The 15,456-nt window shown below is 42.7% G+C and overlaps 1 protein-coding gene across 7 annotated transcripts in view; it reads left to right on the forward strand.

Annotated features, from left to right (window-relative positions):
* Positions 1–15,456, forward strand: part of NRG1 (neuregulin 1) — a 271,321-nt gene that overhangs the window by 141,238 nt on the left and 114,627 nt on the right. For 5 of the 7 annotated variants that reach the window (XM_088520830.1, XM_088520825.1, XM_088520823.1 and 2 more), the window contains exons 4-5: positions 6,417–6,467; positions 9,337–9,387. The exons of the other annotated variants lie outside the window; for them this stretch is intronic. In XM_088520830.1, the coding sequence (XP_088376956.1) occupies positions 6,417–6,467; positions 9,337–9,387 (102 nt within the window). The remainder of the gene's footprint in view (positions 1–6,416; positions 6,468–9,336; positions 9,388–15,456) is intronic. 7 annotated transcript variants of the gene reach the window in all.

Here is a 15,456-nt window from a genome sequence, read left to right on the forward strand (position 1 = left end):
ACTAATTGTTACTGGTTTCCTCCTGAAGATGGAATTTTCCACCTAGGTCTTAAGGAACATGGGCAACATCTGGTGACTGAAGAGCAATGGATCCCTAAGGCCTCTGAGGGCAACATCTGCTTTCCAAGCAGGGACAGACCCCCTGTGCAGCTGACCTCCTCACCCCTTCTTCCCCTGGACTCCCTGACCTTTTCCCCTCACTTTCTTAATGACAGATTTGGGACCCAAACTCGCTAATGAGCCCTGAAGGGCAGTCATTACTCAGGTCTGATGTATCTGTGTGGTCCTGCCATATTAATGAGAAAACAAAACAAAACAAACAAACAAACAAAAAAACATGTTTATCCATTTATCTGTAATTTCCTACTGATGGGCTTTTGGAGAGGACCTTGGTGTCCAGAAAAGACCAAGAGTCCCTGTAGAAATGTAGTGTGTGGACATCTCAATGGACTGAACATTGTAGGACAGGAAAAGAGGTTGTTTCCTTTCATGTCTAGCAGACAGAATCACGGGGGATGGAGAAGGATGTGTTGGAGACCCTGATTTTCTTATGTTGGTCCTAGTATGCTCATCCTTGTGAACCACAATGTTAATTAGTCACTAATACTATTACTACATAATATTAATACATAATTACTATTCTTATGGCTCACCTAGAAGTATTTATTACATTTGCTCTGCAATCTACAAATCAGTAAACTAGATCCTCCACTACCTTAACTCTAGGTACTTTGCACAGATATGGTAGATAAGCTGAAGATATTCCTGGACATGGGCTTATTCTTGTTTTCACTAAAAGATGAGTGCTGTAAAGTAAAAACAAACAAAAACTCTTGGTTTAATCCCTGTAACTTTGTCAAACTTTACCAATCATAGTTATTTGCTCGTACATCTCAGGAGAGAATCCTAGGACCAGACCAAGGTTCTATCTAGTGCAGTGCCTGGTCCCCAAAATCTACCAACAAAAGTACTAGAAAAAATAGCACGTGAAGAACAAGGAAATTTTTTTTTAAAACAGTAGGAAAAAACATCCTTTTGTTACTAAAGTTACACTTCTTAAAATAGCTAATGTCAGTTTTCCTGCTCCAAAGCATAGAAATATTAGAAACACTTCTAAAGATTCTTTAGAAACACTTCTAAAGAAAAGCTTTTTAAGAACTTCTTTCTTATTGCTAATGAGAAAAGCACTTTATTTTTTTTTATTTCATTCCCAGAAATGATGAAACTCTTTTACCTTAAACAATATTAGTCAAAGCTGTAGTAATTTTGGTTTTGTTATTGTTATTATTTTGTCATTACTGTTATTTAAAATTCACAAATATGCTCTTGTGGAAGTATGGATTATAAATAATATACAGAGGGTGTACGCTATATTTACCCACCAAGATTTTTTTTTCCTTTTTAACAAAAAAAGCATAAAGTCTCATATATACTGTCGTATGTGTAGCTTAAAAATGCAACAAATATAAAAACAGATAGATAAGCACTGTCTTCTACCAGTCCTAATATGATGGAGAAGGAGCTATTCTGTCCTCTTTTAAATGTATAATAAGCATAACTTGCCTGCAGGACATGAATTGCCATCTTATTTTCATTCACTCCAATTCATGTATGCTCTCCTAAGACAGATTATAACTGAGATTAGAAGAGAGGCAAGAAGTTCTCCTAGAGTTTTATAATTGGTGCAGCAGTTTGGGTATGTGGTGGTAATTGCTTTTTTTCCCTCCCCAATTTGTCACTTCAGTCAAGCGAAGAATTTTTGCCATAATTTCTTTCCACAGGCTTTCTCAAAAATGTAAGACCTTACTAAATTTAGTAAACGCCACAGAGAACACTTTGTACCACAGGCAAAGCTTTCAATTTCATATTTGAAAAGTTTATTACAAGGCTTTAAAGTTTAGTGTGTGAGCATACTATTCTTGCTCTGAAGGAATCCAGGAGCTGATCTTTCAGCAGATAGCAAAAAAATACACTTGAGTAAAACCAGCATCATATGCTTTATACCTCACAGTGCGTGTTTATAACAGTGAAATACTTCACATAGAAGAACCCCTCGGACTCAAATGTTGATCTGTCTGAGATGTGATTAGTGTGGGATATCAGTGCAGGATTTCAAGCCGTAGGTTATTATTAATAAGCTAGGCTAGCATTCTGTCTTGTGTATTGCCACTAGTCTGGGCCTCCACATAGGAAATTTTTGTTTTGCCTTGCTTAACTGTGATATTTGAGTAGGAAGTACAATATTGCTCCTTCATCACCTTTTAAGACTAGAAGGACACGAGCTGTGAATGCAGTCAGACACTGGGGAAAAAAGTATATGCGAGTAAAGTCATTCTGTTGCATGGTGCATACAGTATTTTAAAAAAAATCCAAAAAGTGTGACAATTATTCAATCTGCCAGAGTACTTCCCCCAAATTTTGCTTAGGATGTGGATGTAGATGTATGCTACTGGTTGCTTTAACATCAAAGAACACTGTGGTTTAGCTCCTCTTAACGTTTGGAGCTTTTCAGAGGGTCATGATTCTGTTAGGGAGGATTCCCCTAATCCTGTCAAGAAGCAGCAAGGCAAACCCAAGTGGATAACAAGCACATTTTTTCTGTGGTGGCTAAATAAATAATCCATGATTTTGAACAAAAAGCTTTAACTTTTAGAGAGGTGAACAATTTCCTCACTTTTAAATACTTAGAGTAAAACCATTAATAACATATACACTACCTGGTGTGTACATTCTTGCATAATATGGATTTTATATTGTATCATACTCTACTGATAGGTACTGTATCTCATCAGTTCTCACTGCAGAACAGGTAAGTGCCATAAAACTTCACAGGCACAGAATTTAGAGGTTGCCTACACATTGCACATTTTTTAGCATTGCTTCACTTGCAAGCACCAAGTTGAGTGGTCTGGAGCAAATATATGGAATTTCTGTGGAAAGCCAGCTGTGCAACAAATTCCTATTTGCTGTGCACTCACTGATGTGTGTTCATAGGATAACTCTGGAGATATTTTCACCTTGGATAGATTAAGAGAGAGGAGACTGGACAGGACAGTCTCTTAACCTGTGCTGTTCCAGAGCTGTTTTATAGAAACTTCATGTTAAAAGCAAAAAATGCAAACACACACACATACACACACACACACAACAAGGGAAAAAAAATAAAGCTTTCATTGCCGTTTCTGTGCTCTTTTGATGTCATTTCAGACATCATGGTTTCTTGGAGAGCAGAGCAAAGGGAAAAGTACTAAAGCTTTGCAAACCAAATAGACAGTTTATCAACTGGATCTCACAGTATCCCTGGCCAGCTGTGCCCACGCGTCTGCAAGGCCTCCGAATATGGCTTTGTTCACCTTGTAAGAAATGATTAAGTAGCAGAGGTTTCAGGAGCTTCCCCTTTCCCTAGGTCGGTGCTAGCTGTGCATCTGAAGACACAATCAGTGCACAACGCTTGGCGTTACCCCTGCCAGAACATACACCTTGGAATGAAAGAAGGCTTGTTTGCAGCTCTCACTAGTCTGCTGTTCATGGCATTTGAATCCTTTTTAAAGCCCAGGCTGACTTTCACTGCCAGGACCCTTAGAGCCTTCTTCAAAGTCTAAACCAAGGCTAGGGAGATCAACTGAAGCCCTTCAGTTGGCTTGGATAGGCTTTGCATTAGGCCTTTGGCAGGCTAATTGGGAAAGAAGGCTACGAAGACATGCAGAGGGCTCTTTACAGCAGCAGCCATAGGGCTGCTCGGCAGCTGATTAGCCCTGAAAAAAACTCTGTCCTCAGGAGGCCCAGTGGCCAACCCTGTGTATCAGGGTGCATCAAGATGCAAAACCCCACAAAGTACCTTTTCAAAAAAAGCCTTGTGTCCCAGGGCACTTGTCTTCCACCTTGGCAGAGGAGACAGCGGGAGGTGTCCTGGCCAGAATATTAAGGAAATGGGAGTGAGAAGCTGCAGGGACCTCTCTGCTGAAACAACCCTGAGCAAGGATCTCTTGGCCTTCCTTCAGTATTTTTACATACGGACACTGAGCAGCCCCAAGGCAAAAATAACCAGTCTCAAGAAAGAGCACGTCACTAGTGTTAAATGCTCCCTGAAAGAGTCAAGAGGCAGAAGTGGATGGAGCATCTGAGGTTGCTGCTCCTCACAGGAACTGAAACATGAAGAGAGGGCTGCAAGCTGCGGTCTCCGTATCTCAGCAGGCTCTAGCAGCAGCTGCAAGGACTGGGGCTAGAAAATGCCTGAAACTCTTCCACCTCAGGCAAATACTGAAGGCTCCCTTCAAGCAGTCCCTATTCTCTCCACTCTTTGTTTCCAGATGGTTTGTTATGTGGATTTTTGCCAGCCCTCTCAGATGGAGTATAACATCTCTCTCACCATTGTGGCGTACTGACCCTAATAAGTAAAAGCAAGCACATTTTGCATCTTTCAAATGTTAACATCCACTGTTAGTGTTGCTAACGCAGCGTTATTAGCAGGGCATGTTAAGGAGTTACGCTGCCACATGCTTTCTAAATGTGTTCCTGGACATGCTGCTCTTGCAGCAGGCTCTGGCTGTATTTCTGTTTGCAAAGGGGAACCTTCTGTCTTCATTGGTGCCAACACATGGAGAGGTGCTGACACAGCTGAGCCTGCAGCGGTAACAACTAGAAATGCTTCATCCAGCTCAGCACAGGGACTGAGTGGAATGTGGCCTTTTTACCTGGAAAAGGATGAGTTGCTTCATCCTACCAGGTTTTGCGATGCTCTACTGCCAGTCCTGCTCTGTCTCCTCTTCTGAGCAAGAAAGATTAGTTGCTTGGACACCCTAGAGTGTACAACAATGAAGGGCTTCCATCTCCGACAGACAGCAGAGGTGGTTGCCATTGTTCCAAAACCTCATGTGAGGGTTTTGACCTTAAACATTTTACAAATGTTAATTTACCATACACAGTGCGTAACACATTCTCTTGCCTTAATGAAACAAAGTCGTTTGCCAAGACAAAGAATATATTTGCTGCAGAAAACTGGACTGAACTGCAAAAATAGAAGTGTAGAAGGCCTAGCAAATCAGATATGAATACAGAGGCTCAACATAGAGGAGTAATGATAGGAAGATTGAGAAGAAAACACTTGGACAGGTTTGGTCTCTGGCGAAGTCTCTGTGGACCCTGAAGACAAAGAACAGCAGGGACATCTGATCTAGAAACACAGAAAATAAAAACATTTGGTTTGTTTGAGGAACTTGAAGCATTTGGAGTCAGGTAACAAGACAGAGTGACTTAGCTGAAGAAAACAGCATCTGCTTATCTTTACCATTAAAAAACAAAAAAAAAAAACTTCACTGACTTTCTAAGATCTTTTCCTAAATCTCTCAGGAGTTTTTTTCTAAACTCTTTTGCTCAGTCTACCAGAAGATTCTTGTTGTGTCTTGAGGATTCAAAGTCAGGCGTTTTTCCTGGAGTAGCTTTTTCCAGCTGTAAAGCTGCAATTTGTACATTTGTACTGTGCTCCACCCCTCTAAGAATGAGAAGTGTTTTACGAGCTTGGGGAAGACTTGAGATTGCTGGTGCATGTGGCTGAAAGGCAGTGCGTTCACATCTAAGAATTTGCATGCATCTGTGGCTGTGGGATCTGCAGTTTGCAGGCAGATGCCTGGTGTCACTGCAATGAGGTCTCTGTGCAAAGATGAACCAAAACCCTGCCTTCTTCTTTCTTCTGTCTCTACTCTGCAAGGCGCTTAGTAGGAATCTTAAGCATGACAACATCATCCACTATATCACGAAACACTTCACAAGCAACACAGAAATCCATAGCACTATGTCAGTAGCAATATTGCTTTCCTATATGACAAGAAATGTATGAAGAGAAAAACTGTCCTCTCTTCAGCTGTCCTCTCAGTGCAGCTTGTTATTTGCTTTCGCTTGCAGAGCCTTGGCAGTCACTCCATGGGAGACTGGGTTTGAATGTGTGATTTAGATGATTTCCCACAAGTGGCAAGGAACATGACTGGATCTATGTAGCAGCGATCCAAGTGAGCTGAGCAGGAACCTGTCTTTACAATATCCAACTGCCTAAAATAATATGGAGCACTTGTTACCCACGCTGACATCTTCCAGAAGCAGAGCTATCTGTGAGATTTCTCTCACTGACCGTTCTATTCCACGGAGAGAACAAGAGACTGTAAAGCTGTGTCCTTTCAGAAGAAATTGTATTTTCCCTTCAGTCCCACCAGTAGACACTATCATTTTTCTTTTTTTTTCCCGAAAAGAAACTTTTGCAAACTGATGTCCAACTGCAGCCCATGCCCAAGAAGCCTGAAACTGAGTTTACTTCTCTGACCATCTTTTTCCTACTGACCTTATCCATTCTTGGAGTTGAGTTCTGGGTTAAAGGATCATCTGACTCCATATTATAACTTCTTGTTGCCTCTTGTGTTTTCCAGAGAGCACCAGCAAGATACCAGTATCAACAGAAGGGACAAAAACTTCTTCACGTAAGTTAAATTAACAGACTCTTTCTCTTTCTTCCTCTTTCTTCCTGAAACTGCTTCTTCAGCTCTGGACTCCTCTCTCAGCATAAAGCAATTCACAATTCACCTGCATCCAAAGCCTCATCACACCAGTATGCCCTTGAATACTGGAACTGCTTCAGGGACTGAGAAATGGATGAAGAAGGCTAAGCATAAGTTCTAGTGTCCTGGAGCTGTACAGAGGATGCTAACTTAGTACACAGCATTAACCTGAAGCTCAGGTGAAACAGTATATGATTTGGTAGGACTCATGGTCTGAATGAGGACATGCTTCTCCTGTTCCTCATCAATTCTTCCAGCTGCATGCTACTTTGCAAGGTACATAGAGCTGCTGATGCTTCCTTCAGAAAGCCTGTAACCGGACCGCTGTTTCTCAGGGCTGTGCTCACACTGCTCAACCACTTTTCTGGGTCTATGAATGTGGAAAGGTACCATACTTCTCAGTATTTTAACCACTTTTGAAACTGCCTCAGCATACTAGCAACCTTCTCCAGAATGGCTTCCTTTAAACTGATGGAATTTGGTTTTCAACATCCTGCCTGCAGTTACATATTGCATGCCTCCAGATTTACTGCTGGAACTGACCCCATTGAGAAGTCACTTCTATTATTTTAACTCTTGGAGCTGCTTTCTGTAATGCCATAATACAAGCAGTCATCTCTACTGCTGAGCTTGGCTGCAGAAGCCGTGGATAGGCATGTATAAGTAAGTTGAGCATCCCAAGGATTTACAAAATGCACATATCCTGCTTGGCAAAGGGGCTGGGGTCTTGCCAGCTTTTTGAGAAAACTATGTCTGGCAGAGACAGGTTTTAATGTGAGATGACAGTGTTTGTAGGCTAGATCAAGGAAAACAGTGTGATTGCCAGATTCTGCATTTAGCATGCCTGCAGTCTCTCCTTTGATGCGTCTGCGTGTGTGGCGACCTACTTCTGAAATCTTGGCACTGCCGCCCGACACAAGAGCCCATATTCTTTCATGTTCTCAGTGGGGCCTGTCACTGGTGCTTCACTGGCTATATACGAGACCGCATAGCTAATAGCAAGTGTCCTGTAACCATTGGAACCAATTTTGTTCAAAGAGGTGGCATGCTGGTCACTGACTCCACCAGGCTCCTATGCCTGCAGCCTTGGGAAGGCAGAACATAGTGCCTGTGCTTTGCTCCCTTCTTTCCCATGGGTGAAATCTGGTGTTTTTAGCGCTTGTGTTCCTTCCAGCGCCTGCTGTCACATTGCTGTCCTCCTCTTTACCGCTATTGTGCCACTGGAAAGGAAGCTCAAAAGATTGCCTGCCTTTCCAATATGTTTAGTACCGAGTGCCACGTTGCACTGTCGCCTGCAAGGAAAGTAGAAGGTGACACACACATTCAGTGGCTGCTTGTCGAGATTTTCTAATGTGCCCTGCGCAGGCTTGGCCACGTGGTTGGAGAAGAGATCTGCTCATTCCCAAGCCCAGCCCGGTGCTGTTTTTCCCACAGTTGTCACCAGCCTTGGGTCCAGGCAGTTTTCAGTTTCTCAGCCACTTCAGTGTTTTCTGAATGACTGATCATGACTGTGGTTTTGGGCACCAGGGGTTTTTTTCTCGGCCTTGCAAATGCAAATAAGTCATTAGTGTATTGTTTCTTTAATTGGAGATAAGCTGTTGTAAGATTGTCTGCTTAAATCACCAAGGGCTAGGTTTCTTGAAATATTGCTCATGCGACCTTCTGGTGATGGGAGGACCTACAAAGTGGTCTAAGCTTTTAAGTGTGGCTTTATGCTGCCTGAAGACTTAACTCTGTTAGGTTTCATCTCCCCTGTCTGTTGTGATTTGCTGTTAAATATTTCAGTAAAGAATATGCAGTATATCTGACCTATTCCTTGGGATCTACAGGATGGTTGCCAGCTTCTCTGAATTCATCTCTCTCTAAGGAGCACATCGTGATGCTGCCTTAAGTTAAGCCCTCTTTTACCTCAGGCCCTTCCACTCGCAGTGCTCCTCAAGTGCACTGTATGTAGTTAGAGCATGACACCATGTATTTTTGCACTAAGCTTTTGAATAGAGTAAAAGCCCATGCAGCCAACCAAATGCATGGCTTCTTTACTGCATGGGTTGGTAACTCCACAGTTCAGGAGGTTCAGCCCTAGTTCCATACTGGGGTGCTTCTTCCCTTAACTTTGTTGAGTGCTTGCTTTGCATGTGTCATGTTCAAGATCTGCTTCCTCCAACTGTCTTGCAAGGTCACTGGCCTGCTTGAGAATGGTTCTTCTTTTGTCTTTCTTTTCAACCACTTCAGGGTTGTTGTGAGGTCCATTTTTACCCCAGAACATGCCCTGCTCTCCCATCCAGCCGACACCGTCTCCAGAGATGGTGGCACTGCCCTTTTCAAGACAAAAGTCCTTAGCCATAGCGCTGGAAAGCCAGGACTCCTGGCTGACCACTTGGAGCTTGTGTGAGAAAGGGATAAACACCTAGAGCTTCCAGGGTCAGCATGAGGAGCTTCAAGACCCACTGCCCTCCACCTTCCTCTGATGCTGTCACAAACAGCTAAAAACTTTGCTACTCTCTGCCAGTTTTCTCCTGGGTTTCCCTCCCAGGACTATGGAGCTTTTTTTTTTTTTGCCATAATTGTTTATTCACAGTATGCCTAGGACATGCTGTACTGACTTTGAAGTTCTTTGCTTTCTGGAGCTATCTCATTTTCCTCCCTAATTTGGTGGTTTCTGATTACTGAAAAAAAAAATTAAAAAAAAAGAAAACACTTTTCTGGGGGAAGACACTCAGGCTCCTCCAGTAAAACAGCGTAGCTATGGTTGTATTCTTACAACTTTGTTGTCACCTTCTGTATGTTGCAGAACCCATGCTTGGGATACAAGCTTCAACAGAAGGAACAAACACTTCCTCCTGTAAGTACATATAACTTGTTATAATTATTGCTGGCATGCTCCTCAGACTCACCTCCTACTCTAGGTCTGCAAACAATATGCTCATATCTAGAGTGACAGTAACGGCTGAGGCCTGACTGGAAATGATTCCTCGGCCATTCAAGAGATATATTTTGGAAGGGTTGGTATTTATTTGATGCTGCAGTAAAACTCTCTTTGCACACTGAGAGCTGAACACTTTCCTTCAGACAGGTCAAAGAGCACATTTGGGCAGGAAAAAGGAAGAAGAAGTTTCTCCAGAGCTTCCTACCAACGATTCCCTTCCTTGCCCAACCCTAGGTCAATGTATACACAGAAGGGCAATGCATTGCTCCAATAACAAACTCAGTCCTCCGCCCCCACAACCCTTGTGTTCTGGTAGCTGGAACAAGCTCAGGTCCAGCCATCCCCAGCTGGAGCACGTTCCCCTTCTTCCTCTCACCAGCTCCTTGCACCCCTCAGGCTCTTTCCGCTCAGTCGAGGGGAAAAGGATGGTGAAGATGAGAGTGTCTGTCTGTCCATCTTCTCTCAGCTGCAAAAGATGAGCCAAGCAGCCAGAGACCAGCACCCAGAACCACTATGATAATTCCAATATCTCTATGAAATGTGATGTGCATTCTCTAGCAAGTAATACATAAATACCCTTAACTCAGATGCATAAATACCCTTACCTCACATCTACTGCAGCAGCAAAAGGTGAGGTGTTCAAAGCCAAGTCCCTGGGTACAGTACTGTGAAGCTTTTCTTTGTTCATATGAGACATGCAAGATTTATTTTTGAAGTTTATCTGGGGCAGTGGGGTGTATTAGATTCATTGATGTTTTAAGTGTACATTAAAGGAATTTCAAAAACCCAAAAGTTTACTTAAATAGGACCAAAAATTTATCTGGAAGAAAGGTAAATGTTTTTATTTTTATTTTTTGATGCATAGCAGCAGGGTAGGTAGGAGCAATTACTGGAACAATTTAAAATAGTCAGTTCTTTCAATTCTCTTCTCAATTGCACTGGTGTAAATCAGAAATAGTAGTATTCAAGCCACTAAAGTAACTTAGGGAGGAAGGAGAGCAATACTGGACATTGCTGTCTTTCCCGGGTACTAAAGGTACTACAAAGTGAGAAGGAGCTGATGTTTATTACTAACAGATGTGAATATCTACTCACACCACGGAGCAGTGAGGGAATTGGGTCCATGTACTTATGCTAAAGTTGCTTAGGGCTTTTCTTTTCAGTGGGACATGTCCATTTCACACTTGTCACTGTCAATCCTGTAACAGTTACAGGAGATAACATAAACTGTTTCCTTCCACTTCTCAGACAATAGCAGATGTTTCAGAGAACGTGCCAGCACTGTCACCGTTGGCCAGACACCGGGAAAGACCTGAGAACAGCAGAGTGATTAAATAGGCTATCTCCCCTGAGGCTCCGCAAGTGAGCAGACATGTTGCATGCTTTGCTTTTCTGAAGTCCTAAGGAAAAACAAATGTTCAGAGAGCTAAAACTTTCTAAAAATCCCATCTCTGTAAGGTGTTCTGCAATGGGCATCCAAAACCTGCAGTTCCTTCTACCCTTACATGCATGAGTAGAGCTACACCTCTCAAATCCAGCCCATTTTGAGAGTGTTGGCTTTCAGTGATCCAGAGCCCCATCTGGAGCAGTAGAGAGGGAGACGAGCTTGATCACGACATCCTCTGAGTTTCATGCAATCGTGAACAAGTAGCAGCTCTGAACACGCCTTTTTTGACCCGGTGGCTCTCTCTTTGGCCCTAGTGTTGCAGTGGAGAAAGTAAATATGAAACTCGGCCTTGGTGCCGTGGTTCTGTGAGTTCAGTCAACACATGTGTTCAAGGCTGGAGAAGGAAAATGTAGTAGACTTCTGACTCCTTTGAGCCTTGTTGTTCAAAGTCGTGAAAGTCGTGGCTTCTCACTCTGATAGGCAAAGATAGACGTCTTCCTTTTTTTTTTTTCTGACAACCAGTCCTAGAAGTTGTATTCTGGTTTGTGAATTAGAACATGCCTGTGAGGACATTCAAAGAGTAATGAGGGTTAAAATCACCAGCAGTCAGAGACTCTAGCTGGACATAGTCTGCAGAATCATCTGTGAGGTGCAGAAAGGGGAAAGGGAAGATACAGGGTGTTTGTGGTGAGCCTGTTGGTGCAAAGGTTGTTTGTGGCATGGTTCAGGAGCCCTCAGGTGAGCGTTGACCCATCCAGGGACATAGACCAGTAGAGATGCAACACCTGAGCTTGCTGTTTATACACCAGATTTGAAACCTGTGCTGTGAAGATTAAATTAGCTCAAGCTAAGCACTTGAAGAAGGTGGGAAGTGATAACTGGGAAGAGTCAGCACCTGCAGGAATATGTTTGAGGCTTTACATCTTAGACAGGACAGCTTTCCTAGCTGCATCCCTTTTGTCACCCGTCCATATTGCCGTCATGTCCTTGTCGATGCTGTCCATCCAGGGCATCTCCCCAAGATCTCGATGAAGGTGTGCTTGCTTCAGCAAAGGTCCCTGTGCGTTGTCTTCTGCAGAGCTGATTGCCCTAGGCTGGACATGCTTGGTGCATCCCCCTGACTACTGCCTAGCGGGATGATGTGACACCTGCCTGCGAGGCAGGAATGTAATTGTGGAGCAGTGGGGAGTTATATCCCATCTTGCTTATAGCTTTTTCTTCAGAACAGACTAGGAAGAATTTGTTTGTATTCTGGCTGAAGTACTTGACGTTTATCACCTGCCCAATAGATTAATTTCCTCTTCTTTCCCATAAAAAAGTTCCATGCAGGTCTCTGTAAAGTGTTCAGAAATTAAAAAAGAAAATTCAACAGGATAAGGAATGTGTCAGCTAAGGCTGCTCATCTCTCCAGAATTAATAACTTGCAACCTCCAGGCTTGGCACAGCAAGCCCCCTTCCTAACAATTCGCTTTTCATGGTACAGTGATGTAGTCTCCAACTTGCATATTAAATGAACACCAGATATGGCACACAGCAAGGAGTCACGCAAAGACATTCTGCCTGTCACATTTTCTCAGGTGAGAGCGCACTGAGCTGTTTTTTAAAAATGTTCCGTGCTGAGCAATAAAACCTTCCCTGACATGGTGCTGGAGGCTGTTTGTTTACAGAGTATTTTTAGCATGAACATTCTGCACTTACAGGGCAAGCAGCCTGCATGCGTGTCCTAAAATCCTAATAGGGAAAGGGCTAGTTTATGCTCTCCTGCATCCCTTGAAGTGAGCACAGTCCTTCTCCTCAGTATATTACTTACATATTACTTACAGGCATCCACTTTAGAAAAACATTACTTTGCTTAGGAGTCAAGCAAACCTGATTCAGCATTTCTGAAAGGCAGAAAGCCTGGTCCCACGGTGATGCAGGTTTTACACTGGTGTTTCAGTATTTTTGCAGAGATTTGGGTGGTTGAATGCATGGTGGCTGTTTCTTCTACCCATGGATAATTATCCAAATCTCAAAACACCTTCTGATTTAGTCATTCTTCCAAGCAACTCTTTAAATATGTCATCTTGATTTGTAATGCACCCTTAGAATACAGTTGCCTAATTTTTGGAGATTTTACTGGCGTCTTTTGTTGTTGTTGTTGTTTGTTTTTTCAATGGCAGTCATACAAATGGATGTACAGGTGCTTGCTTGCTTGTGATGTGTGAGCTAAACCTACAAAATCAAGAGCAGAATTCCACTCTGAAGGCCTTACTGCCTTCAGTGCCTCCATATAGTGTGACTTGGTGACCAGATATCCTGCAGTACACCAGAATATAGCTCATACAGAGTTTCTGCGTTAAATCAGAGATCCTGATCTCTTTTGTTTGACTTTATTCTGAACTTGACAGATGTTCATTTATAATATTCCCTCTACAACAAAGAGACAAAGAAAATCGTGTGGTGGACAGCACTGCAGCTTGAAGAAAAGGTCAGAACAGAGGAGGACACAACCAAGCCATTAAATGTGCATTCAACTCCTTTTGACCCCAGAAGGTTCAGCTGTTTTGTTCTTAAGTGTGCTATCAGTTCAGTCACTTCTAAAATGTGACTATTTGGTGAAATGGTAAAACTGCTTTAGGAGGCTCTAGTCACAGGGCACAGCCATTTGGACTAGGACAGGAAGTGGAGAATGCTGTATCCAATTGAAAAAATGGAAGGAATTCATATGGGTAAAGGCAATTACTCATATTGCAGTTCTGCTAACACAGCAGGACCCCCAACCCTTGTTCTTGTAATAAGTTACTCTGACATCCCCAACTGTCAGCATTTAACTCATCAGTTCCAGGGACTGAAGGGCTGCTTCACCAGGAAAGCAATGTATCTGACACCTTGGTGGGACCCTAGGTCAGAGGAAATGCTATGCCACGTCTTGCATTTTGTTTTATTATTTATGTGTTCTTATTTTTATGAATCATCTTCTCTAGAGAGAACAGTTCACTTTTCTGTATGGACCCAGTAGATGAGTGAGGGCAGGGTCAGATAACTGCTTCTCATTCAATGTAAAATTAATGTAAGCCTCCTGGCTAGTAGAGTTTTGTTGAAAGATGAGAGATGTGTCTAGATCCCCCTGTAAAAACCTAGTTTAATATGTGGCATTTCCATGTTACTTTTCTCCACACTGGACACTAGCAGCAGTGGGTGACACAATGGTAATTTCAGTACACTTGTGACTTGATCTAGCATGACAAATCCTGTTTCCTGTGTTTAAATTTCCCAGATAGGGCAAACTCATGTGATTAGTTAGCATTTCCCCATAACACAGCTTCTGTGCAATTCCCAGTCTAATGCTTAGGTCACATTAAATGTCTGCCTCCAAATCACTTAATCTTTCAGGGTTCTTCACTTAATCTTTCAGGGTTCTCCACAATCCTGCATTGGGATTGAGGATCTGAGCTGGATTAGGTAACTCCACTGGGAAGTTTGTACATGTCATCCTTGTGCAATCAGACCTCTACTGTAAAGTGAAATCTCTTCTGTGCCTTCTGTGCCTTTTTTTCCCTCCTTCTTTAAAGAGATTGTAGAGGTAAAAGGCAATGATGGGTATGATGGGCAGTATTAAAGTTGGAAGCAGCTGACATAACAGACACAAAGGAATAAATGGAAGAATTTATATTGCTTAAATACAGCTGCCAGACTCAAAGGGTTTTAAGAACATTAGCTTTATCTATCTGCGTATTTGTGTGTGTAAGGAATAAATCTATAAGTCTAGCATTGGCCTCAGCATTTGTATATGATGAAGCAATAGTATTTTATATATAAATATACATGCATATAATACACGGAGTGAAGGCAGTGATCAGGATCTGTTCGTTCAACGTGCAGCAGGCTGTTCTGCTGGGCACACGTCATGCAAGGACCCTCATGCATTTCCATTGCTTGGATTATTTTATGGGTAGAGTTTCACAGACCAACATGGCTTTGTGGACCATTCCAGTTATTGTGAAAGATAAATTAAAGGCTGAATGTGTGGGCACTGGTGTGGTGGGAGACACCTTCACGACAGCATGGTTGGCTAAAACCCATAGGCAATTGGTTGCCCCCGTAGCTGGATCTCAGAGGTAAGAGATCACAAGCTCTGTCCCCAGCTTTTCCTGTAATCTCTGAGTATGTCAGGATGCTACAGTCCCCAACACCTTGTAAATCATTCGGGAATTTGGCTTCCTGCAGCCTTTGATTAGGCCCTAGCTTCTCTCAGGTTCTTCTAGAAGAGCTAATTAGATCAAAACCTTTGTAGCAGTCATGAGCTTCTACCTTTCTGACTTGCTCTCTTCACTGTGTTGAAGATAGGTCTGATATGTGCTCACCAGACACCAGAATCAGTGTTTTTTCTGTTTTGCCAGCCTACTCTATACTGAATTAGTGATCACAAAGGAGATGCAAGATTGCAGCACAGGGATATGTTGTCTGTCAGACCATAGCATTTTGATCGTGTTTTTCGCAAGGGAGGTAGTCCCTCGTGCTGTCACTGTGAGAAAAACAGGTGTTCAAGGCATCCCCACTGGCGAAGCTCCTCCTGGATCAGAATTACAAACATGCTTCCTGGCAACCTTTTCAAA

Source organism: Tinamus guttatus, unplaced genomic scaffold (genome assembly GCF_059628265.1).
Source record: "Tinamus guttatus ecotype Peru unplaced genomic scaffold, ASM5962826v1 Tinamus_guttatus_pri_ptg000099l, whole genome shotgun sequence".
In the NCBI taxonomy this organism is placed as follows: domain Eukaryota; kingdom Metazoa; phylum Chordata; class Aves; order Tinamiformes; family Tinamidae; genus Tinamus; species Tinamus guttatus.